This window comes from Podospora bellae-mahoneyi, chromosome 2, assembly GCF_035222275.1.
Source record: "Podospora bellae-mahoneyi strain CBS 112042 chromosome 2, whole genome shotgun sequence".
NCBI lineage: Eukaryota > Fungi > Ascomycota > Sordariomycetes > Sordariales > Podosporaceae > Podospora > Podospora bellae-mahoneyi.
Window position 1 is genome coordinate 3,076,688 of NC_085881.1, and position 23,801 is coordinate 3,100,488.

The window sequence follows — 23,801 nt, forward strand, 5'->3', positions numbered from 1 at the left end:
GGCTTTAAAGTGCCATGCTAATTAAACCGTCTTGAAATATTTGCTTGCATCCGTGCCACCGGGCGAGAGCAGGTCACGGAGGCAACGGCCACTGCCCATCAGTCGACAGGTTGTACCTGTGAGCCCTTGATGACTTGTGTCCCCCGGGGAGGCAGATTCTAAAACCCAGAACTCGAACTGATCGACCTACTTGTGCAAGGCCAACCTGCTTCCGATGCCATGCTTCCCCCTTGTAGCTGGAGACCTGAGTACAACACATCATCCGCAGCTTGCCGCCAGCATTCTGGGAATGCCCCAGCTTGGCCATGCATCGAAGGAGGTCATGTTCTGCGGCTCTCCGCCCCCATTATTGTAACCCTGCTGCTTTCCTGGGAAAGATTCCTTTGCCTCTTGTCTCTAATAACTGTCACCGAAGACGGGCCAGACCGCCAGCTAGCGGCTTGGATCACCAACTCCATTTTCCCTTCGGCGCAACGGTCTTTCGACGACAACAAGCGGCACCCCAACACCATTATGATGGCCATGAAGGCCCTGTTTTGCATCCAAATAACTTTCTTCCGTTTGGCATATGCTCACTGGCTTGGCCAAAAGCCCGATGGTCCCCACAACAACTATGGCCTGCCCGAGGCCACAGCAACATCATCACCAGACGACACCAAAGGTTGGTCGCCAAACCCAACCGAGCCACCCCTCCCGAACCATGGACCAGACATCAGCTTCATCGAGTTGATGAGAAGAAGCGAACATTGGATAAAGGCCAAGCGGCAGACAACTCAGTATCTGAACTCGAAGACGTGCGGCTATTTTCTCTCAGACGAATGCAAGTTGTCCTCTGTCTACCCTTCACCCCGAGCCTCCCTAACAAAGCCCCTATTTCAGTTGACCCCTGGGTATGCCCCAACTCAGAAACATGCACCACCAACACCAACAACGTCGTTGCGTGCCTTTCCTCAGGCGAGACAGGGCCATTCTTCAGCGTCTGTTTCGACTACTCAGCCTACAAGCAGGGTCTATGCAACGATAGGAGCGCAGAAAACCCCGAAACTGGGTGTTGGTAAGTCGGACGCCTTTACGTCACGAATGAAGAGCAGCAGCTAACGCTTCTTGAACACCAGCGCATCGTCAACAAACCCTGCATGTGTCATGTACCTCTGGCCAGGCCCCCAACCCAAAAGCATGTTCTTCTGCCATCCAAGCTCAACAATCATCACCATGCTGGACGTCCCGCGAAATGTACTCGACGCCTCCACCAGCAGCACCTCAACCGAGCCACCTTCAACTACGACCTCACCTCCCCCTGACCCCACGCCCCCGCCTCCCGAGCCATCAGCAACCAACACCGACGCCATAACCGGCGGTGTCATAGGCGGGGTAGCCTTCCTGTCCCTTATCGCAGCAGCGATCTTCTTCCTTCACCAGCGCCGTAAGAAAAAGTCCCCTCCCAGCCCTCCTCCTCCCACCAACCAAAATTACACCCCCGTCCCACCCAACAACAACCCTACTCCCAATCAACAACCCTACTCCCCCCCCCGACGACCAGACTTCCTCTCCCTCCCAGGTAGCTCAACTCTCCCCTCCTCGACCCCCTACCTCTCCAACATCAGCCCCCCAACCGACGGCGACCCATACTTTTCCCACCAATACGACCCTTCCAAACAACAACCACCCGAAACACAGCAGCAGCAGCAAGGCTACTTTTTCTACGGACCCGGTAGCAGTGATGCTGGTGTGGGGTTGTACCCCCACGGCACCCCCAACGCGCAGAACTCCCATTTTGAATCGCAGTATACCACCCGTCCTGCTCAGGGGCAGGAGCCCTACCAACTCTACACCCCCCCGCAGCAAGAACAGCCCCAGCTCTCCGAGTTAGACAGTGATGACGCAGCAAAAGGCCAGAGCGGTAATCCAGCCGAGATGATGGGCAGTTGCGTGGAGCAGCAGAACAGAAACAGGGCTGAGATGCCGGAGGAGTGTGACGCAGAGAGACAGAGTGCAAATCCAGCTGAGACGCCCATCATACCAGAGCCAAGAGTAGGTAGCCAAGCTCACGCCTGAAAAAAACGGCAAGATAAGATAAGGGGATTACATTGTTTCTTGCTTGACTTCGCATGATGACCACCAGCCTTTACACCCCCTTCTTCTCCCTCAACCAATGCAAATTAACCGGCGTGACCGCCTCTCCACCATCCCTCACCACCCTCAAGATATTCCTCATACTCAACTCCTCAAATCCAACATGCGTCTCCACCGTCCCGCCAGCGTTGTGACACGTCAACATTACCCTCCCCGGATGCTGGCCTCTGTCATCAAACCCTAAGCCAGTCACCATCCTCACCAGTCTCTCGTTCACACTGGGCTCATCCATGTGAACATCCAACGCCGCAGCCCCTACCACTCCACTGTCCAACGCATCCGCCAACGCCTCCTCATCCACAAGCGACCCCCGTGCAATATTCACAAACCTCGTCCCTGGCCGTAGGTAGCCCAACGTCTCCGCAGTGATGATCGGTCTCCCGTCCGCAGAAGCAGGCGTGCATAACACCACACAGTCCGATACCTTCATCAGGCCTTCCAACTTCTCGTAGAATGTAGCTCTGAGCTCAGACTCGACAGCAGCAGGTTTCCTCTCAACGTCATAGTAAGCAATCTTCATCCCAAAGGCCGGATTCCCCATCTTAGCAGCTATCTGCTGCCCTATATTCCCAAACCCGATCAACCCCAACGTATGCCCTCGTGGGTTGTGACTAGCAGCCGTGGCTCTCGCGTGGCATTCCCGAAAGGTACTCCTGGCATCGCTCGAGGACGTTAGGTAGGGAAACGTAGCGGCGTTCATGCACCACGGAAGGTGTCGAAAGGTCGAGATGATCATGGCGACGGCAAAGTCCGCTACTGCTTCTGCCGCGGCGAGGCCCGAGTTGCAGTAGATTATCCCTGTTTTCTTCCAGTCAGCTTGCGGTTAGGAAAGTTCTACCCACCAACAGAAAGCGCACCTCTTTCTCCCAGGAGTTTGGTATCCGCCCAGTCGAACCCGGCGCCCGCGCTCGCAAAAACTTTGACCGACGAAGGCAACAGGTCAATGAGCTCAGCATCCCACCGTCCCATCTCTCCTCCTGTGCCCCAGAATGGACGGAATATGGCGCTGAAGTGACCCCATCTTTTCTCTTTCAGGGCGCGGATGAGCTCGTTTCTTTCGCGCTCGGGGGTGGGGGGCCGGATAATCTCAAAGGCAGCGTTGAACTCGGCGTAGGTGTCCGGGTTGTACTTGATCGGGTCGCCAATGTGGAGGACTATCGGTCGTTGTGGTTTTCGAGTCGCAGTATCTGGTGAGGAGGTAGTTGACGGCCAGAGAGGGATCGTGGCCGTCGTCGCATTGGGTGTCAAGCTAGGGATTGAGTACTGTTGCAGCGGGGAGCTTGACCGCGGGGTTGATGCCGGTACCGGAGTGCTTGCCGGCATGGGAGTGTTTGTAGGCTCTGCCATTGTCGACACAAGATGTCTCGACCGCTCGTTCACCGCACCACAGCCCAATTTTTGGTGTTTGACGAGAGAAAAAGAACTGGGCAAGTTCATCCTGCAGTCAGACCCCCAACACCTTTTACTTTGCGCTCGCAATACCAATGGTGCAACGCTGGCAAAAGGGGGCCAGCGCGGCAATGCAGGAATCCCGGCTAGCTCTGTTGCGATAAGCCTGACAGTGAGTGCCAAACCCGGAAATTCCGGGAGCGTTAGGTGAGCGTTAGTTCGGATGACATCCGATCAGATGGTGACAATAGGATCGTCCATCCTGTCCTCTAGCCGACGGCCCGGACCACCACAGAAACACTGTTTCTCAGCAGACAGTCGGCGATTCTCTCCGCATTTTGCCCTCTGTGCCGTGTTCACAAGGAACTCCTGGCGTGAGAAAACAGCTGATGATCATCAAAGCTGTCGGGTCGGGCGGCCGTAGTTGCAGAAAGAGAGCCAGCAATACATGTCTTCCACCACGCTGTGAAACAGTGGTGTTGTCACCAACAAGTTGGGGGTGCGGGGTCCCAGAAGGTCGCTAAAAACGTGCTATGCGAGCCGAGCCGTGGTGGAGGATGTTGGGGAGTTTCCACTATGACATACATTGATGACGAATTAGGTGGGGGTCCAGTTGACAGGACCTCGGGAGCCGCAACTTTGATGAGCCCAAAGAGCTCAGGGATGGGTCGTTGTCTCTCACCTCAGAAGTTGGATATCGTAGATGACCAATGGTACCTTATATTGTGGCTTTAACGGTTTAGATGCCATACATAGGCTTATCGGCTGTGTGGTTACATTCACATATGAACCTTTCAGCTGCGTCATATCCCGTCTCCGCCGGGATCTCCATGGGGGTCCATGACACCGGCTTTTCCAAGCCATTCCCACCAGTCCACGTTGTCATCAATATCCATGCCTGGCTGAAATTCGCCAGTTATATCTCCTGCCAAGGTTGGACTGACCCCCATCCAAGGTTGAGGATCAATAGCCATGTTCGGCATTGGGAACGACGGTATATTAGCGAAGGCTGCTGTGGAAACACTGGGAGTATTTGATGGGTTGGTAAGAGGGCTCGGTGTTGATGCAATCCCCTGGTAGCCAAAGTTGAAGCCGCTTGGAGCTTGGTTGTTATTGGTGTGACCAAATCCCCCCAAATTCGCTCCGCCGAACGAGGTCTCGATGCCAGATGTTCCAGGTCTGCTGTAGGACATACCAACGGGCTTGGCCGCCACAAGTCCTTGCCATCGTTCCCGAAATAATTGGGCACTCAGTGAGTCTGGAAACGGCCCATCACTTGCGAAGGGCGTTCGTCGTGCATCTTCTTCTTCTAGTAACCTTGCTCTGACCGGATCCTTCCGCAGACGTTCAAGCTCTGCTTCCCGATGTTTTCGTGCTTGGGCTATTAGCCGGCGTAGTGGTGTCCAAAACCTCGGGCCCCTTTCTAGGCTCGACTTGCTGGGGACCAGATATTCGCTGTGAAGAGCCAACCATGCGCGCTCAACGGTCGGCGACCAAGGCCTTTGCGTGATTTCAAGAAGAATGAAGATGATAGCATGCCAATGTGTATAAGAATGCGATACCCAGCTCCATCCCTTGATTTCTGTCTGGGTATTGATAGCATGATTCTGCTCCGTGATTTCGATCGCTGACAGCAGGAGCCTGTCGCGGACCTCCATGGGCATATCTTGCTTGTTTGGCGAGGAGAGGAGTGCGGGAAAGTGAAGTATGAGCCGGACCTTTGCGACAACAAGACGTGCAACGGTAATTCCAATCCAGTACTTGATATCAGGCTCCCCAGCTTGATGATGTCGGATATAACGCTGGTCGAATTTTGAGTAGAGCTCGTCCAGAATCCGGTCCATATCTCGGATGCCATCGGCTGTTGGATTCATCATTCGGCGCATCATGTTAGACACCTCATAGCAGTACAGAGCATTGCTCATGTCTGTCATGCCCTCCCGTTCCGCGGGAAGTTCCGTCATATCCGGGCTGATATCTGAGTCGTTCACATTCAGGGGAAGCTTTGTGTCGAAAGTACCATGGGATATTGTGACCTCGGTGCCTTGATCTTCCGATGTCCTGGCATCAAGGAAACAAACACCCCACCAAACTCGGCGACGAATCTCAGCTTCGTACGGTGAAAGGCCTTTCATCTTAGCGTCATCCCGGTTGAGGCCAAGAGATTGGGCCATCCGGATCACAATTCCAGTCATCATCCAGACAAACCTGGGGCTGTCGTTGCAGCGGACCAACAAAAGAAATATGAGAAGCGCCTGGACCACAATGAGGCTGGGCGAGCCGAGAAAGTTCGTTTTTGCAAGAGCATGCTCAAAACCGGAACGAAACTTTCGTGTGAGCTCATCTTTGGTAGACCCGAGATTCCCTGCTACCTGTAAAAAGCATCAACATAAATATTTTCAAAATATCAAAGAGGGTCATGCTCACATCTGATTCTTCCATTGACGTGACAGCCGCAAAGTAAATGGCAAACATCAAGGTTTCCTGCGCCGGTCCAAGTACTGGTGGGGCTCCATCATGCTTCGGTAATAGAAGCTGTTTGACGGCAGGCATATGAACAGTTTGCATCAAGCTGTTGACATTCTCACCAAATACCCCAAGCAAAAAAGGTACCTGCGCTGGAGCTGGATACAAGTGATAGATGGATGCTCCGCTAGACCCGAGACTTTGTCCTAGAAAAACAGTGTGCCTCGGCGATGAGACTTGAGTAGCAGCAGTATTGGCATTTCGAAATGCATCTTCGGGATCTGAGTCGGAGCTATTTGGGTCTTCTTGGTGCAATGCTCCGGTTTGAGACCGTAGGAGGTCAAGCTGGTGCTATCAGCATTCTTTGTCTCGACGTAGCTGGTCTCTCAATCTCACCTCGTCATAGATTCTCAAAAATATGCCACTTCTCACGTGGTCCTGTTGGTTTGTATCATCCAATGATAACTGCTGTGTCATCTCAACAGGTGACTTGGACAGGTTGTTGGCGTTGCGAATAGCGGCTTCACCACCCAGGTCTTTAACGAGCTGTTCGAGCTTTTCTAACCGTTGCATGACATGAGTTGCATCTGCCTTTTGTGAACTTTTGTTTGGTAGGCTACTCATGACTGGTGTCTGGGGTGGTGCTGTGCTTGGTGGACTAGTGATACAGCTACTGGCACCAGGAGCGGCCCGCCGGGCCCATCGAGGTGGGCGGTACGGAGCCAGAACACAAGCAATGCCATAACGCTTGCAATTCGAACATGGAGACATTTTGTCGCACTTTACTTTTCTGGCGGCAGTTAGCTTTGTCAAAAAGGACATTAGAGTTCAGGAATTCAGCAAAGTATTTGAACAGTACCTCGCCCGACATGTCACGCAACTTCTCACACGTGCTGGTTGGGACAGGTCGCCCAAGAGTGAGGAAAGATCCTCTTGGTGTTGAGAGGCGCTTAACCCCGTATTGAGACTCGGTATTTGCGGTAGAGAGCGCGACATTTTGATTACTTGTGTCAAATTCGCTATTCGAATATGAATTGGAGTCCTGCTGGTGTGAGGATGAGACGAACTTGCGAAGTTGTTGGTCAAAGACCCGCATGTTTGTTAAAGTCCGAAGGTCTGTGAAGCGACCAATCACAAAGCCTATGCAGTCTACAACAGGGTTAAATGGACCCACTTCTTCGCGTTTCTCGGCCACTTCGGCTGCCAAGAGATTATGGCCGACCGGGCAGTTGACGGATCGTTTACTGACATCAGCCAGGTGCCCAACGGTCGACCCAACGACGGCGACAGGACCACGACAGCATTCCGAGTTAGGTTTTGACCACAATGCGTTTAATAAACACCACGACGCTGAGACTGGAATCGCCATGGTCCACGCCCATTTACGCTATTTTGTCACACACTTGGGGGGAGGATGAGGTCCTCTTCGCCGATATCTGCGACCCACAACAGCTGCTTCCTGTCCACAAGAAGGGATTTCGCAAGTTCAGCCAGAGCTGTGAGCGTGCTCGCCAAGATGGCTACAACTACATGTGGATTGATACCTGCTGCATCGATAAGACCAGTAGTGCCGAGCTCTCGGAAGCAATCAACTCCATGTTCCGATGGTATCACAGGGCAGACAGATGCTATGCCTACCTCTCCGACATCAATGTTCCAGGAGAACCATCGGTGGAATTTGAGAACAGCCGCTGGTTTACTCGGGGCTGGACGCTTCAAGAGCTGATTGCGCCGCGAGACGTGCGCTTTTATGATAGCCAATGGTGTTTCTTGGGAAGCAGACAGCTCCTTCGCGGCACCCCCATCGCAGACATCTCTGAGCTCACAGATTTGGCCGACACAATCAGCAAGGTAACGGGAATTCCCGCCGAAATTCTTCGTTGGTTCTCACCAAAGCCAGACTCACCACTGGTGAGACGGCGGAGTAAAAGGGCAGGGCTCGACAAATACGAACCAACACACGCCCTAGACAAGCTTTTGAGGGCCTGTAGCGTAGGACAAATCATGTCTTGGGCTGCTTACCGATTCACCACAAGAAAAGAGGACGAAGCATACTCTCTTCTGGGTCTCTTTGGGGTCAACATGCCAATGTTGTACGGAGAAGGGCGCAGTGCCTTCCACCGGCTTCAGCAGGAAATACTAAAGACGTCCAACGATCAGTCTATCCTTGCCTTTGAACGACAGTTTTACTCGGATAGCAGTTCGCTACTAGCAGATTCGCCTCGATGCTATGCCTCGTCGGAAATTATACAGAGTTTGAACAATGGTCCCCTCCTATCAGGCGCAACTCCGTTTTTCGAATTATCGCCTTCTCCAAAGGCCGTCGAGGCCGGGTTGCTTCTTTGCCCACTGATCAGGCAGGGCAAGGAAGACACTACGCGCTACTTGGCGATCTTGAACTGCATCTATCGGTCCGACTTCACCAGCCATCCGGCCATAATCCTCCGCAAGATTGACAGCAAGTCCCGCACATTTTACCGAACACCCAAATCCGGGCTACACCGAATCACTCCCATTAACGACCAAGGTTTGATAGAATGGTCAACTGCTGTTGATGGAGGTAAGCACTTTTTTCTACGGCCTTGAAACCACAAAGCTTATCAAGAAAGTGCCTAGTGTCAAACCGATTGCGCTATGATCTCAACAAAGTCTACTTCGAGACGATCCGTCTTTACTTGGAGCCTCCTCAAATCCTGTCTAGCATCTCGTATGGTGTTGGACAGCCAGCTTCAAGCTCTCTCTCTACTCCAGGAATGAGGATCAAGCTTGAAATGCCAGACACAATGAGATTTTCTTCTGGTGCCTATCCTCATATGTTACAGGTCACGAAGAATCGGGTTTACGCCCCATCTATCACGCTCGATAGTTGGCCCAAGCGGTTTCTGGACAATCAAAAACCTATGACGAACTACCTAGCGCTCTTCGGCACTGTTCTTCTTCACTTTGAAGGCATGGGTGCAGTTGCCTTGTCATGGGGAAAGTCATGTGCTCCTGAACTTGAGGATCGATCTCCTGAGCCTTTTATTGCAATCATGGACTGGGCCAAAGTTGTCAGAGCTGCACATGGCAAGGAGTTAGAGCTTTTTGATCTGGAAAATTTGCGTTTGCGGACTACCGCCGAGTTTCTTTATGCGACGTATTCGTGGACATGGGTATCTTTGCTGGCCACCAAGCCAGACATCCGAGCCGAACACGACAGCCCTCGAATAAAGGTGCGATGCAGGATACGGACCGTCGAGTTTTTAGGACGACCTCTCTTTGAACTGGAGCTTTCAGTTCTTCCCCAAGGCAGATCGAGTTTCGTTGGCATGGTACGATCTTCATTTTCATGAGGCTTTTGGGCTCAGAGCGCCACGCCAGGGTGAACCGGGAATTCGTCCGATGATGGCGGAGCCAGATAGCCGTTCGCTTCGACCGGTTTCTGCTGTTGCGGGTTTTCTTTCCGAATCCAGATAGTCGGCCATCGGAAACATAAACGACAGCAAAGACAACCTCAAGTTCAAGACGTCGTTGTCAGGTTAGGAAAGCGCAAACCCAGTTCGTGATGGATTACGCTACCCTTACAAACCGACTATGCAAGATCAGGAACGGAGTACGACGTTGCGGACCTCTTCGCTAAGGCACGGTTGGGCCGAAGAGGAAGGCGATCCACGGAAAACTTTTATCACCTTGTTCTTGGCAGCCACAGAAGAACGATTGCAAATTCTTACAAACGAGTCCTTGAAGCGCGTCATTTTCAAAGTTAACAAGATTTCAGAAAGTGCCACGCGTTACTGCGACCCTTCTGACCAGAATTCCTCTCATCAAAGCGCCGGCACTTCCCCAATTGCGGATGGTGGTGCTAACGGGCGGGGTAGCATGACCCAAAGTTGACATATATGCGGCGTACTAGTCCATTCGGTCGGTTAAGTCGAAGGGACGCATCTTCCGCAATAACCTAATCTGTAGGTAAGCCTCTCGGAAAAAAGTCTGGCAGGTTCAACGTCGCAGTACCAAGAGACGGCACGGCAGAATGGATCGTCAACCCATCTGGGCACCGCCTTGCCATGCATGACGGCTACAACGAGCAGGAAGTCAAGAGATGAGGAGTTACCCTGGAGTTCCATGAACCAGGAAGGGAGACAGCTGTCAATTCCCGGTAATGCACGTCCAGTCCGGGGTTCAGACGGCATCACGGCATCGCAATTCTTTTCACCAACCCAAGTCCGGGGTAAATGATGCGTCACTTATCTTGCAGGCTCGTCCGAGAGATATAAATCACGCTTGCCCCATGCCCCGGAGACTGACATCATGCTCCACAACCTGTCACTTCTCTTGCTCCGCTCGCTAGCAACACTACTACCGGTGCCTACTACCTTGCCTGGCTGATCGACTGCTACTAAATATGCGCATCTCCACCGTCCTCTCCCTGGCAGGTCTTGCCACCGCGGCCCCTGTTCCAGAAGCAGAAGCCCCAAAGTTCGGAATTGCACCGGCTGGCCAAGGATTCTTTGGAGCCGGTCAGGTCCGCACTCTCTGGAACCAGGGTGACCACTCCAACCTTGGGTGCCTGACCAACACCGGCCTCTGGACAACGAACGAAAGCCAATGCGGCACGTTTGTCTCCAAGGAGCTCACAACTGACTACAGCGTGAAGACATTCCAACTATTCACTTCGGCTGGACCCTGCTCCATCTACGGTGCGAAATTCTACTGCGACAAGAACGCGACTCCCTTTCTCTTTGGTGTAAGTCTCTATACTACCAACCACCAAGCTCCGTACCCCCGATGCATAAACTGACACCATCCACAGCTCTGGCCCTGGCCCAACTCCATTCCCGGAGTGGACTCCCTCCGCGCAGGCCAGTACGGCCTCATGGCAACCTTTGGCAACAACCCCCCTCTCAAAGAGGAAGGCCCCCAAGAGATTCACTTTGTCACATACAGGGAGACGGGCAAGTACGTCTGGCTTACCTGGGCACCGCTGCGAGGAGGGCCGATTTTGACTCCGGTTCCCATTGAATAAAGCACCCACAACAAACTGGGGAATCATGTACATAAAACACACCTTACCTACCTACCTACCCACCTACCTTTTTCCTCTCCAACTTGTGCCTCGTTGCTGTTCCCCCTGAAACCCCTATTGTGGATACGTAGTCGGGAGCAACCGTCAAAAGTGGAGCCCGCGGAGTACAAAGAAAAAGACACATGTCCACAAACTCCACAAGCACCCGGATAAAAGCGCAAAATTAGAATGGGGAAAACAACGAGCAGGAATATCCTCTGTGGCGCAATTGGCTAGCGCGTCTGACTGTTAATCAGGAGGTTGGAAGTTCGAGCCTTCCCGGAGGAGATTGAGTTGGAACCATTTGTAGTGGTTCGATTTCTTTTTTCATGGTTTTGGTCTCATCATGTCGCCTGATTAGCATAAACCATCTTCTGGCTTTTATTTTTGTCCTGTTGTCTGAGGTTACGATGGACTTCATCCCAACGTAAGGCGTACTTCGTTCTAGCATGAAAGAGATTTTATCCCAGCTTCACATGGACTTAATCATGGCTCGATGTGTAAACAAGGGCACCAGTTGCTCGTGTGTAATATGTAGCTTCTATTATTATTTTTCAGCAAGACCTTTTTGGCTGGGAGCTCTTCCCATCAACGATATCCTGTTCACCAAAACCTTATACGTCATTCGTCTGTTACATACTAGGTACAGACAAAGGATCCCATAACTGCATTATCCTTTCTTTTTACACATGTCAATCTCACAATCTCTCATTCTCATCCGACATATCATATCCCCCCGTAACCTTCCCCATCACTTCCCCCCATTCATCCCCTCCCCCTCCTTCTCCCTCCTCCACATCTGCCTCTCCTCATCCACCACCCCCGGCCCCTTATAAACACTCCCATACAACCCCCCAGCCCAACCACTCCCCTCCCCAGTCGACGTCATACTCTTATTTCTCCTCCTATACCACCGTCCATACACCAACAAGTAATACAGCCTAAAACACAACAACGCCCATCCATCCCTCTCCAAATCCCTCGGGTACTCCGCCCCCAGATCAACCGCAGCCGCTATCCCGCTCATCACCGCAACCTCATGCGCATTGATCAACGTCCAGCTACCCGCAAACCTGACATGCCTTCTCCCCTGCAACGACCACAACCACGGCACAACAAGCAGGTAATGAGTCCACGAATGGCACAGCTGATGCCACCAGTCCTTGCGGATAATTTTCGTCTGGTCAATCTCATTATCAGTCCAGAGATGCCCATCACGTTCCTTGTTGAGGAAAATGGTCTGGAAGACGTGGTTTTCGAACGGGACAGAGGACGGGAACTGAGCCTGGTAGTTGGTGCAGTCAAACGACATTTCCAGCTTGGACATGTCAGAAGGGTAGGGCTTGATGTAGTACATTGGTTTGAAGCTGTTCATTTCCCCGTAGTCACCGCGGGCGATGGCCACGCGAGTGGAGTGGTCTGTTCCGGAAAGAGTGGTGACGGCTTGGTCGGGGGTGAAAAAGTTTTCGTAGTGCTTGATCATGTAGGACGTGTCGGAGTGGGTGATGGTTAGATCGTTGGACCAGATAGCGCGGGGAAGGATAAGGCGTTCCCGTTTGGTGCGGGATTTGGAGAGGAGGCGGTTTGCAGTGTCGGCGCTGGAGGAGGGGAAGACATGTTAGTGACAGGATGAGGATGGCGAGGGGAGGTTGAGCTTACAGGCAACAGAAGACGACCTCATCGTAGTGCTCGTTGGTTTCCTCGGCACTGGGGTCGGCGTTGGCAGTGTAATCCTCCGGTGTCCAAGCACCGGATGGGTTGCGGTTGTCAGGAGCTGGATTTCGCTTGATGAGCTTTACCACAACGCCGTTCTTGTCCCGATAGAGGGTCTCGGTGAGCTCTGTCGACAGACGGACCTTCACACCATTCTTGATGAGGTCTTTTCTCCAGTCTTCGTAGAATTGACTGAAGTTGGGAAAGACGACCATCGGAGGAAGGTTGCTCGCTATACTTTCCTTGTCCGGAGGATACCACATGCCGTAGGTTGGGCTGGTGCACAGCCGTTCGAGAATGATGGTCGGCACTTCGGGTGTGTAGTTTCCAGTTCCGAGGAATAGGGCAACCATGGGAAGAGCAACGGCATTGGCGAACTCGTAGCTGAACATGAAGAGCTTCATGAGATATTTGATGGGGAGCAGGGCAAAGAATATCTCAAACCAACGAGTCAGAGTAAGCATCTGGACAAAACGACGAATCTCGTTCTGGTGTTTCTCGAGCAGCTTGGTGGGGTAGACATTGGTCCAGAACCGATCTCCTTTCCCGAAAGACACTTGCAGCTTGACAGGATTGGCAACATGACCCTGGCGGGCAAACATTGTCATGGTGTGATGGAAGATGTAAGAGCCACCTTGAACGCCTTGGTTCAGCCATGAGGCACCGTGCTTGTCTTTGTCAATGGGGATCGAGAAGGCCTGGCCGCCGCAGTAGTTGGTTGCTTCGATCAAAGTAACGTCGAACTTGTCTGGGTGTTGGGCGAGGTGATGGGCACAGGACATGCCTAAGAAGTTGTCAAATCAAGGAGAACAAAACAACATGTCGATTCGATTGGTGTTACTGTACCTGCAGCACCAGCCCCAACAACCAGGACTCTCTTCTTTTTCGGGCCTTTGGACATGGCAACGGACAGCAGCTATCACGAACTTTCTGAAAAGGCATCAACGGCGCCTGTGTCAGCGTTATAAAAGAGCAAATCTCGTCTCAAAACATGCAAGATAAAAGGAGTTGTTGAGATGTTGGTCGTGGCTGAATCACCTGCGTCATGGCCACTGTGGTGTCTGTGACGATTTGGAGCGGCGCCAAAGTCAACCAAGATCGGTGGCGCAAGCGATGGCATTTTGATTGGACTGAATTGACGAGCAAATGCCGATTGCATTGCATACAAAATGGCGACAACGGAGGGTGTCAACTTTGATGACGGGAAGTGTCAAGGTAATGAGATCGTGTAGTGACTCTGGCGGGCGGGGTGCCGGACATCGAGACCCTTGCCCCACTGGTAGCACCACAGAAGCTCTAGAGGTTCCATGTGCCGCTCACTGAGGCTGTCCTGTACCTACTCACCTGCTTAGGAAGATGGTTCTACAGCCCCTTTTAAGAATTCTTGGACAATTTCACCTTGCCGGCCATGAGCTTTCATGATGGCGATCTATTTTCCTTCCACACCATCGCGTCCCGTAGATTTGTTATCCTCAGACCCTGGTCAATTGTTACATCGCCTCGGTCACCACCGCCCAACCAACATGATTCGTGTACTGGAGTTAATAGCACCGCTTTTCGCCATCCTTGACTCATCAGTGGAGGTCAGCAAAATCTTCGGGCTTCCCACCGACAACACTTGACGCCTCCGTCAAACACAGAACGCCGTTGACAATCGACATGGAGGACTACGATGTTATCGAGCACAGCGACACAGCATTGGGCCCTGAAGTCGTGGCTCGGATACGCGACTGGCTCCAGCCAACCGACTACACAGCCGAATCGGGCGAATATTATCGTCACCTGTCGTCTCAAGCACCCGGCACAGGCCTGTGGCTTTGCCAAACAGACGAGTATAAAAAATGGCACGGCTCACCAGATCATGGCAGCTTATGGATCAAGGGCGTTCCGGGAGCAGGGAAATCTGTCATGGCAGCGAGCATCATCGGGCATCTAGAGACGACAGAGAACTGCCCGGTACTCTTCTTCTTTTTCCGAAACATTGTTGCTGCCAACTATTCTCCTCGCGCTCTTCTCCAAGATTGGCTTGCGCAACTTTTGCCCTTCTCTCCCAAGCTCCAGCTCGCACTCCAATCACAGCTGAATACTGACCTGGCAATCATCTCCAACAATGACCTTTTTGACCATTTCCTCAGCGGAATATCCTGTGTCCCAAGACTCTATTGTGTTGCTGATGCCCTGGATGAGATGAACACGGACAGCAGACCATTCCTCGACAAGTTCAACCGCCTCGCCACGCACCGCCCAGGCTCCTTGAAGCTTCTCCTGACCAGTAGACCTAAACAGTATCTCCAGAGCGCGTTGCGAGACACCTCGATTGTGCACATTAGTCTGCAACGGCATCTGGTGGATGTTGACATCGTTTCATATCTCAATTGTCGGCTTGAAAAGCTCTCCACATTGAACAATGCTGTGGAAAAGAACCAGCTTGTTGACTTGGTGGCTAAAAGGTCGGGAGGATTGTTTCTTTATGCCAAGTTGACCATGGACCAGATGGTGAGTCATTTCTAGGGCGATTATTACCTTGCTACCTAGTTTACTGACGTGCAAGCAGGAAGAGGCTTTGTCTAGGCAGGACCGAGTCGACATTTGTGCTCTGGAAGCATCACTCCCCACTGGATTGGAGGAAACATACGCCAACTTGTTGCAGAAACATCGTCAGGAGAGCCAGGTCGACCTCGAGTTCCAGGTTTTTCTCTTGGAAACTATCACCCATGCGTCCCGTCCATTGCGACTAACTGAGCTCGCCAGCCTCGCCGGATGTCTGAGCACCATTAATGAACCTTTGACACACTGGAAACATCTCATTAGTACCTGCTGTGGGCCACTTATTCAGGTGTTGGAAAGCGAGACTCTCCAAGTTATCCACCACTCCTTCACCGAGTTTCTGAGAGGTGACGGCCGAAATAGCCCAAGTGGAACTGAGCCTTCTTCGGGCTTTCCAGTCATTAACTCAACAATTGCCCACAAGAACGTGGCTTCTCGATGCTTGGTGTATGTTCAATCGCTTCCACTCCCGACCGTAAAACAACGCAGGTCATACCGCGAGCAATCTGACGATCGCCGAAATGTCTGTTTACTCCATCCATTCTTCGATTATGCTATGGAGAATTGGGTGTATCACGCGAGCCGATATAATGCGAGAGACCACGGCTTTTTTCACACCATTTTGTGCTTTCTGGCGCCCGATAACCTGGCCTTTTGGCAGTGGACAGGGCCTCCGTGGTATTGGGACACCGGCAACCCCTCTGAAGGGATTCCCACTGCTTTACATGTCGCAGCACACGCTGGGATGTACGAGTTTTGCCTTTGGCTCATAAACGAACAAAGGATGTCTGCTTCGTCAATCGCCAGCGACCATCGAACACCCTTGCACAGGGCGGCAGAAAAAGGTCACGGCAAGGTTGCCTCACTCCTAATCCAATACAGCAGCGATCCGAACCCCGTAGATATATACGGATTGAAGCCTATTCACCTGGCAGCACGTTATAACCACTCTAATGTGGTCTCGACTTTGCTTCAAGCCGGGGTTGAGCCTGACACACCAACAACGAACGAGGATGATGAAAACCCCGGCTACTATGACGCTGGAAGAGATTTGCGAGAAAACAGGCCAGGCGAATGTGCAATCTATTATGCAAGTCGATATGGCCATCTGGAGACACTGGAGGCGCTGATTCCCTATTGCGCGCCGTCTGCGTTGGAGAAGATGCTCTGCGAATGTTGTCGTTTCGATCGTACTGATGCTGCGGCTGCAGTCTTGGCACACTTGTCTATTCCAGTGGATGCTTCATACAGTGGAGCAACTGCACTCTACTTTGCGTGTGGGAATACCAATACCGACTTGGTCCAAGCCCTTATTGATCATGGTGCCGATTCCAAGGCCCTATCAGTATTGGCATCACTTGCAGCAAGCTACGGCGGGCCGGCGGTAGAGCTCAGCTATGAAGAAATGGATGAAGGAACGGAATTTGTATTCGAGTCCTGCTGGTGTCCGGATGCGAATCAAGCTCCTTTGCATCGCTTGGTCCAAAGTTGGAACTACAACAATGATGCAGCTTGTCAGGTCATCCTTCGAATTCTTTTGGATGCCGGCGCTGATATGGAACAGCTAAACGACGATGGAGTAACTGCGTTACTTTTGGCAGCGTCATTCTCGTGTCGCTTTCCATTCAGTTCATCGATAGTACCGTGCGTGCCTGCTTTGAGGGCTTTACTGGCCTCGGGAGCAAATGTCAAGGCAACCTGCCCTAACGGAAACAAAGCATTGCATTATGCCTTGGGACAAGACCAAGAAAGCCTAGAGGCTATGAGAGTTCTTTTGGAACATGAAGAAGGCCAACAAGAAAGGCGGTCTCTGGACTCACTCCACCGTCTCGGCAAGGTAGGGTCGTCCGACTCGGCTGACAGCGAAGCTCTATCGTGCAGGTTCATAGAGTACTTTGTCCAAGGCGGTCTTGATCCTGGTTACGAATTCTACAAAGGCAAAACTATGTTGGAGGCGGCAATGTATCAAAATCCCGGACTGTTCCAGACCTTGTTCTCCCTCTGCAAGGACGAGTCACTTAAGCAGCGATGTTGGTTCGCTTTAGCAGGCAAATGGCCCAGTAGGGAGAGCTGCATTCAGTATCTCAAGATCATGGTCGCGCAAGGCATGGACCCGAACATCACACCGGAAGGTGGCCAGCCATTATACCTACACTTTTACAGGTACAATGACTTGCTTCAAGCTCTTGAGCTGGCAGGAGCCAAGGCCAGCGTGGTGGATGCCAATGGAAACAATATTTTGCATCTTTTGTGCAAACTTGGCTGGGTGGAACGGTCTCAGCTGGAACACTTTATTGCACGCGGTGCCAACCCTCTTGCTACCACTCTGGAGGGTGATACTTTGCTTCATCTTGTCGCTACGTGGTACGGAGGTTGGGGAGACCAGCCTGACCTTGTACAATGGCTGATTAGCCTCGGAATATCCGCGGATGCTACCAATACCTCTGGACAGACTCCTCTTCATGTGCATCTACAGCATGGTAAAAATCGACAGCAGGATGGCCACCTCTTCATCCACACAAATTCTTTCTTTTTTGACGCGGTGGGTTCGGTCAATCTGGAAATTCCTGATAAGAATGGCTTCAATGCTCTTCACTTGGCTTGTACAAAATCAGAAAGCGACCTGGCCATACTGCTCGCTGCTGGAGCAAGCTTATTTTCGCGTACTGCTGATGGGCAGAATGCCCTACACCTTGCATGCCGAGCCAGGAAGGCCGATGTCGTGAGCCGTGTACTTGGGCTGCTTGGGGATGAGAGCAGCAACACGGATGGTGTTTTCAACATGATCAACAAACAGGATAACGGAGGGAGGGCCCCCTTACATTATGCTTGCGTTAGCGGAGAAGTTGAAACTGTGGATATTCTTCTGAGATCTGGAGCCAACGTCAATGTGGAAGATTTGCATGGTCATACGCCACTGCATTTGTGCGCTCAATTCAGGACAGAACCAGCGCTCTGGGACTTGTCTGGATACAAAAGAGATCCTGATCTTGGTGGTGTCGATGATTTCTATTTACCAGCCATGAACATCATTGTCAAGATGCTTTTGGATGCTGGTGCAGACGCTAAAGGTTGTGCTTCACGTGAGACAGCAACCCCTTTGCAGATGGCTATTGACATAGGCTGTACCGAGTTCATTGACGCATTCTATGCCCAGCAGGACATGTCGGTCAAGTCAGGGAGGACTCTGTCAAGCGATGGCCTCAGCAGCGAAACTGCCAGAGCTGATGTGGCCTCCGCACTGTTAAATCAGCGTCTCGACAAATATCTGGATGGATCAGGGAAGCCTGTGCTCGAATTGCTTTTGGACAATCCCAGCCGATACTTGCGGCTTCTTACACCCGACGATGCAGCAAGTCTGATCAACCACGGATTCAGCAATAACCGGCATGATGGCAGATATTACCAGGTGCTCCTGGAGATGATGCAATCTTCCGAGTATCTACTGTTGGCAAGGCAGGTGTCCGGGCTGATTCATTATTACAGCTCTCCTGACAATCTCAGGCTTTATCTTCAAACGGTGCGAGCCCAGTCAACGACAAATTCCTGGATGTGGACCTGGGTGGGACGTTACTTTGGCACGCGAGCCCTTACCCCTTTACAGATCATCTGTGAAGCACAGCGTCCTAGCATGGTGTTGTTAAGATACTTGCTGGGAACGCTTCAGGTGGATGCCAACACACGGTGCATCATGGTTGACCGGAAAAAGGGAAAGTTAATTTCTGGTGGTACAGCACTTCATCGACTTGCTGTTGTAGACTTCCGGTGGAAGCTGGATGCTACCCGCTACCTGCTCGCCACCGGTGCCGACATCAATGCGCTTAACGAGACTGGCGAGTCACCTCTTCACGTTGCTGCCTGCGGTGGAGTTAAGGATTATCATCGGCACGGGCCAGACCGGTTCAGTGATAACCGGAGTCTCAACGCTGTCCGAATCCTTCTCGATCATGGAGCTGATCCTGATCTCTTGGATGAAAAGGGCCTTGCCGCGATTCATAAGGCATGCATGCACTTCGATCAATCAACAAGTCGCGACATTATCCAAGAGCTTCTTTCCAAGGGGGCAAGTGCCCTGGTTGGCGTCAGAAGCCCTCTGTTTGAAGCCGTACGGTACCACAACGTTCCAGCCTTCGAAGTATTGCTGGAGCATGGACTTGACGTCAATACGGTCTATGATGAAGGACCGATCATATTCCCCCAAAATGGCGACCCGATTGATGAGACAAAGCCTCGACGACGTTGTCTGCTTTGGTTCATGGCCATCGTTTCCCGTTGGCCTCTTGCTAGGTCACCTGCAACCTTGTCAATGGTGCGCATTATGGTCGAACATGGGGCGGATCTGTACCTCCCTTTAAACGACGAAGAGATGGTGTGTCATTATCTCTTCGAGTTCGCAAAACGGGAGATTGTGGAGGCATTGTTGCAGGAACCCTGTGTCTCACGGATTGACTTCAATCGTCCCGGTCAGTCTGGTCAAACGATCTTGATGGCGGCCTGCAGACGAGCTATCGAATGGAGGCCTCATGACTTGAAGAATGGATCAAAGCCGGCTTGGCTACCGTTGCAAACCCTGAGATTGAACTTGGGGATCAAACCTGATGCTACCGCTGTCGACAATGCTGGCCAGACGTCTCTTCATCATCTTTTACAAAATAAAGTGAGCACGGAGGACGAGATTCTTCATTTTATGAGGGACGAGGGTGTTGCTTCTACTCTCTTGACCAAGGATAACGATGGGTTTTCGCCTCTTCATTATGCCCTCAAGCTGCTCCGGCCGAGAGTGTGCGAGTTTCTTTGCGACAAAGGAGCCGACATTTTTGAACCGGACCCGAGTGGTTCTTTTACTCTTCACCACATTGCGGCACAGTGTGTTCAGACGGCTCGATCATTTGCCGACCCAACGGATGGAGCATGGGACTGGAACCCAATCTCCCATTCAACAACCTACTTTGATGATTACCTGACGCTCTGGAAAAGGTGTCTGAAGGAAGGAGCGTCAATCAACGCAACCGACCGAGATGGAAACACACCGTTGCACGTTTTTGTAGTGTCTCCAGACGCATGGACACCGCGTAAATACCCAGGGGATGAGGATGAGTATGATCCTGTGGCGTGCCATTTGAAGCGGTACAAGCAGCTTTTCCCGGCAGACAGTGGTGTTGATATATGGGCTTCCAATCGGGAGGGGGAGACGGTCTTGCATAGAATTGCTGGTCACTGTGTGGGAAGACGATGGGATAGACTCCTGGCGACACATTCTGGGAGACCGTCGGATGTGAAGCACATGCCGCATGATAAACAGCTTTTTGAAGCGTTTTTGAAGATGGGGGCGGATCCATTGAAGGAGGATGTGAAGGGGAGGAGTGCGCTGGATGTGGCGATTGCTTGGGGGAAGAAGTATATTTTGGACTTGGTTGCTTTGGATGGCGGGTCTTAAGGGTTCGTGAATGGGATGGTATCAAGGAAGGTAGGGCTAACTTGAGCAGATGGATGGGGTTATATTCAATGATTACTTCTTGTATTTACATGGGCATGGTCCGTTGCTTTCACAGGCCTCTTTTGTCATACAATATCGCCGCATTCAACCCATCCTTCAAAGCAGCCGTCTGATTGTTTAAAGCGTGCATGTTTTGTGGACGAAGATGGGTGTTTAAAACGGATGTGGCAGGAGGTATTCAAAATAAATTCTATTAATCCGAGCTTTTTCTATCTCTTTCATCAACAAATCTTAGCTTTTGTTGGATTCTTTATGCTTAGATTAAGATGCCAGAAGGCTCAGAATAGAGTATTATCCAAACTTATGCTGTCTATCTTTAGCTAGGACTGACAGGTTGAATGGTTCAGAACAAAGGTTAGAAGGCTCGGCATAGAATGACAGTAACTAGCTATAATATCAGCCCTCTTTTTCCTCATAATGGATGCAGCGCACATGCGATTCAGGGGCAAGGTAACAGCTAAAAAGGAGATACTTATGTACTCCACTTCTCAAAAGTATCTCCACCAATCAAAACCCCTTGTGGTGTAGTTGGCTATCACGTTCGGCTGTAAAGGAATTTATTGATACCGAAAGGTCACCGGCTCGATTCCGGTCGAGGGGACTAATCTTTTGCAGCTTTTCCGCATCTCCATTCTCTCGTCAAGATACCATGGTGTTTGATTCTGAGCTGTTTTTTTACCCTCCCGCTTTTTGCTACTTATAGGTCGTCAATGCTTGCTTATATTCATGGGGCAGCATCGACCTTTTGTCTACATCTGATAGAAAGGCAAAACATTACAAAACCGGTGACTTTGACAATCTTCTAGCCACATGCCAAAGTCGAGATATGTCAAATCTCTGATGGCAACCTGTCCGAACGAGGGGGTCACTGACATCGTTGTGGGCAGTTGTCCAACGAATCAGATGTCTTGATCCAGGATGTCCATTTTTCACCTATTGTGGCAAGCCACTCATAGTCGCTCACAACCACACCTTTACGCGACACATCGGAGAAACGGTGCGGAGAACTGTGGCTTGACGTCACGGGTCGTACGAGGGAATCTGGATTTCTGTCAATGCATGGGCGTCATCCCAACACTCGCTCGTCTCTTGCTTGAGTATTTCAACGTTTGTCTCAGCCATATTTCATTCTTTGGATAGTTTATCAGACTTAATATCGACAGGGAAATTGACAATCATCCATCAAGGCACAATGCCGAGCACTACCCAAGCCAAGGTTAAGCAACAGCCGGTTGCGGTGGCGTGTAAGTGGCCCCTGAACTGGATCCACATTTGCTGAAAGGGGAAACTTATTCGTTCATCTCACATCAGCATCGACGTCGAAGAAGGTACCGGCTGCGTCTGTCTCCAAGGCTGTCAAGACAACGACATCGTCGTCTTCAAAGCCTACCACAACATCGTCCACCAAGCCTACCGCAAAATCGTCAACCAAGCCTAAAGATGTGACCTCTTATGCCACCAGCAAAAGCCCAGCCCAGGCGAGGTCCGCAGCTAAGAAGCTGGCACCGGCTGTCGCATCCACGCCGGCAACACAGTCCTCCCCAAAGCCTAACTTCAGACCAGTCACCATGACAGCTCATACGAAGAAGGCTCTTGGGGTGTCCAGCCCGTCCAGCGTCAATAAGTCGGTGCCCATCGGACAGGTCAAGACCACTGCCGCTGTTCGATCTCCTGTCCCTGCCCGGCCTGCTCCCACTGCTGCGCGAGTCCCAGCCGCCTCCCCAGTCATGCCAAAGACTGCGACTTCCCAGACCAAGACAAAGCCTGCTGTTTCTGCTGCTCCAGTCAAGGCCTCTCCTCAACCTCCTGCCGTTACTCAAACCCAGAATCCCACGCCCCGAAAGAAGAAGTACGCCCCTGAAGCTCACATCCCAACCTCAAACTTCACCAAACAGCTCTCCAACACCGTTGGAGGTGTGGCTCAGGGTGTAGGGAGAACCGTCGGCGGCGTGGGTCAAGGCGTGGGGAGAACTGTCGGGGGAGTCACGCAAGGAGTTGGGCAGACAGCGTCTGGCCTGACCACTGATGCACTTGACACCCTGAACCGCACTACCAACTCGCTCGGTCGGGGTGATCTCTATGGCACTGTCGGGGGAGTTGCAGGCGGTGTCGGGAATACTGTCGGGAACACTACCAAGAACCTTGGTGGTGCTGTCGGGGGAGTTACGAGAGGGTTGGGGGATACTGTCAATCAGACTACGGACGGGCTAGGGAATGCGATCGGGGGACCTGTTGGTGGGTTGACGAAAGGGGTTGGGGGTGCTGTTGGGGGGGTTACGAGGGGGGTGGGGGATACGGTTGGGGGTGTTACGAGGGGATTGGGAAATACGGTTGGGAATACTACTGGTGCTTTGGGGAGAGGAGACTTGGGAGGTGTGGTTGGGGGTTTGGTTGGTGGGTTGGGGGAGACAGTTGGGGAGGTTGGAAAGGGGGTGGGAGGGATTTTGAGTCCAGTATTGGGGGGTGTTCTGGGGGGTGGGAAGTAGGTCTGTAGGAGAGTGGTGCTTGTTTCTGGGGGTAGTGATAGGGTTGAGATACACGAGTTGCCGGAATATGGTCATCCGCATCGAGATAACAAACGTCCTGCACTATGAAGTTATGAAGCTACCTAGCGAAAGATGATGCCTGTGTGTTGTACACTTGTCCAGCAAGTTGATGTTAACGATTAGCCAAAAAGACCTATAACAAATGGTTCTCGTCATTCTTCATACTCGCTCAACAAAACAGAATCGAACATCTTTCTTTTGTTTTGTTAGTTTGTTGTTTGTCGTTGGTTTTCCCTTCTGTAACCTTTGTGTCTGGATAATGGGGAAAGAGAAGAAAGCAAAAGGCAGACCTTGGTCAACAAAGCCAAACATCAAGTAAGGAAAGCAGAAATCTGATAGGTGCCACCAGAACCATATACCCAAAACAAAACCCAAAATAGAAAGGCGATCCCGTCATGGTAAGCCAGCTTGACCACGGTGAAGCTTGAGAGATGGAACTGCTAAGCCAATGGTAGTAGCCATGGAC

General features: G+C 51.7%; 8 protein-coding genes and 2 non-coding genes across 10 annotated transcripts; 7 read left to right on the plus strand and 3 right to left on the minus strand.

Annotated features, from left to right (window-relative positions):
- Positions 1–219: 219 nt before the first annotated feature.
- On the plus strand, positions 220–2,055 carry QC761_208255 (uncharacterized protein; the record flags this gene model as incomplete). Its single annotated transcript, XM_062876564.1, has 3 exons — positions 220–820; positions 880–1,054; positions 1,116–2,055. 3 exons carry the CDS (start codon positions 220–222, stop codon positions 2,053–2,055), a joined length of 1,716 nt encoding a protein of 571 aa, XP_062735164.1.
- Positions 1,604–3,570, minus strand: QC761_208260 (uncharacterized protein; the record flags this gene model as incomplete). The annotated part of the gene is made up of 2 exons (XM_062876565.1): positions 1,604–2,931; positions 2,991–3,570. 2 exons carry the CDS (start codon positions 3,568–3,570, stop codon positions 2,126–2,128), a joined length of 1,386 nt encoding a protein of 461 aa, XP_062735165.1. The 3' UTR covers positions 1,604–2,125.
- A 755-nt stretch (positions 3,571–4,325) lies between these two features.
- On the minus strand, positions 4,326–7,044 carry QC761_208270 (uncharacterized protein; the record flags this gene model as incomplete). The annotated part of the gene is made up of 4 exons (XM_062876566.1): positions 6,848–7,044; positions 6,385–6,778; positions 5,950–6,333; positions 4,326–5,894 (listed from the first exon to the last, which is right to left on the minus strand). Exons 1-4 carry the CDS (start codon positions 6,982–6,984, stop codon positions 4,326–4,328), a joined length of 2,484 nt encoding a protein of 827 aa, XP_062735166.1. The 5' UTR covers positions 6,985–7,044.
- A 227-nt stretch (positions 7,045–7,271) lies between these two features.
- On the plus strand, positions 7,272–9,320 carry QC761_208280 (uncharacterized protein; the record flags this gene model as incomplete). The annotated part of the gene is made up of 2 exons (XM_062876567.1): positions 7,272–8,548; positions 8,605–9,320. The coding sequence occupies exons 1-2, from the start codon at positions 7,315–7,317 to the stop codon at positions 9,318–9,320; spliced, it is 1,950 nt and encodes a 649-aa protein (XP_062735167.1). The 5' UTR covers positions 7,272–7,314.
- A 1,052-nt stretch (positions 9,321–10,372) lies between these two features.
- Positions 10,373–11,088, plus strand: QC761_208290 (uncharacterized protein; the record flags this gene model as incomplete). Its single annotated transcript, XM_062876568.1, has 2 exons — positions 10,373–10,714; positions 10,781–11,088. 2 exons carry the CDS (start codon positions 10,373–10,375, stop codon positions 10,991–10,993), a joined length of 555 nt encoding a protein of 184 aa, XP_062735168.1. The 3' UTR covers positions 10,994–11,088.
- A 158-nt stretch (positions 11,089–11,246) lies between these two features.
- Positions 11,247–11,320, plus strand: QC761_0040250. The gene has a single exon. It is a non-coding gene; the product is annotated as a tRNA-Asn (tRNA).
- Positions 11,321–11,783: 463 nt separating this feature from the next.
- Positions 11,784–13,988, minus strand: QC761_208300 (uncharacterized protein; the record flags this gene model as incomplete). The annotated part of the gene is made up of 3 exons (XM_062876569.1): positions 13,592–13,988; positions 12,692–13,529; positions 11,784–12,630 (listed from the first exon to the last, which is right to left on the minus strand). Exons 1-3 carry the CDS (start codon positions 13,644–13,646, stop codon positions 11,784–11,786), a joined length of 1,740 nt encoding a protein of 579 aa, XP_062735169.1. The 5' UTR covers positions 13,647–13,988.
- On the plus strand, positions 13,981–21,178 carry QC761_208310 (uncharacterized protein). Its single transcript, XM_062876570.1, has 2 exons — positions 13,981–15,241; positions 15,300–21,178. The coding sequence occupies exons 1-2, from the start codon at positions 14,405–14,407 to the stop codon at positions 20,727–20,729; spliced, it is 6,267 nt and encodes a 2,088-aa protein (XP_062735170.1). The 5' UTR covers positions 13,981–14,404; the 3' UTR covers positions 20,730–21,178.
- Positions 21,179–21,302: 124 nt separating this feature from the next.
- QC761_0040280 lies at positions 21,303–21,390 on the plus strand. The gene has a single exon. It is a non-coding gene; the product is annotated as a tRNA-Tyr (tRNA).
- Positions 21,391–21,877: 487 nt separating this feature from the next.
- QC761_208320 (uncharacterized protein) lies at positions 21,878–23,275 on the plus strand (the record flags this gene model as incomplete). The annotated part of the gene is made up of 2 exons (XM_062876571.1): positions 21,878–22,033; positions 22,101–23,275. The coding sequence occupies exons 1-2, from the start codon at positions 21,982–21,984 to the stop codon at positions 23,273–23,275; spliced, it is 1,227 nt and encodes a 408-aa protein (XP_062735171.1). The 5' UTR covers positions 21,878–21,981.
- Positions 23,276–23,801: the final 526 nt, after the last annotated feature.

Bases quoted from the DNA above. Each gene is read 5' to 3' on its own strand.
- QC761_208310 (XM_062876570.1), top strand. From the start codon at position 14,405: ATGGAGGACTACGATGTTATCGAGCACAGCGACACAGCATTGGGCCCT. The intron at 15,242-15,299 runs GTGAGTCATTTC...ACGTGCAAGCAG, and splicing joins AGTTGACCATGGACCAGATG to GAAGAGGCTTTGTCTAGGCA.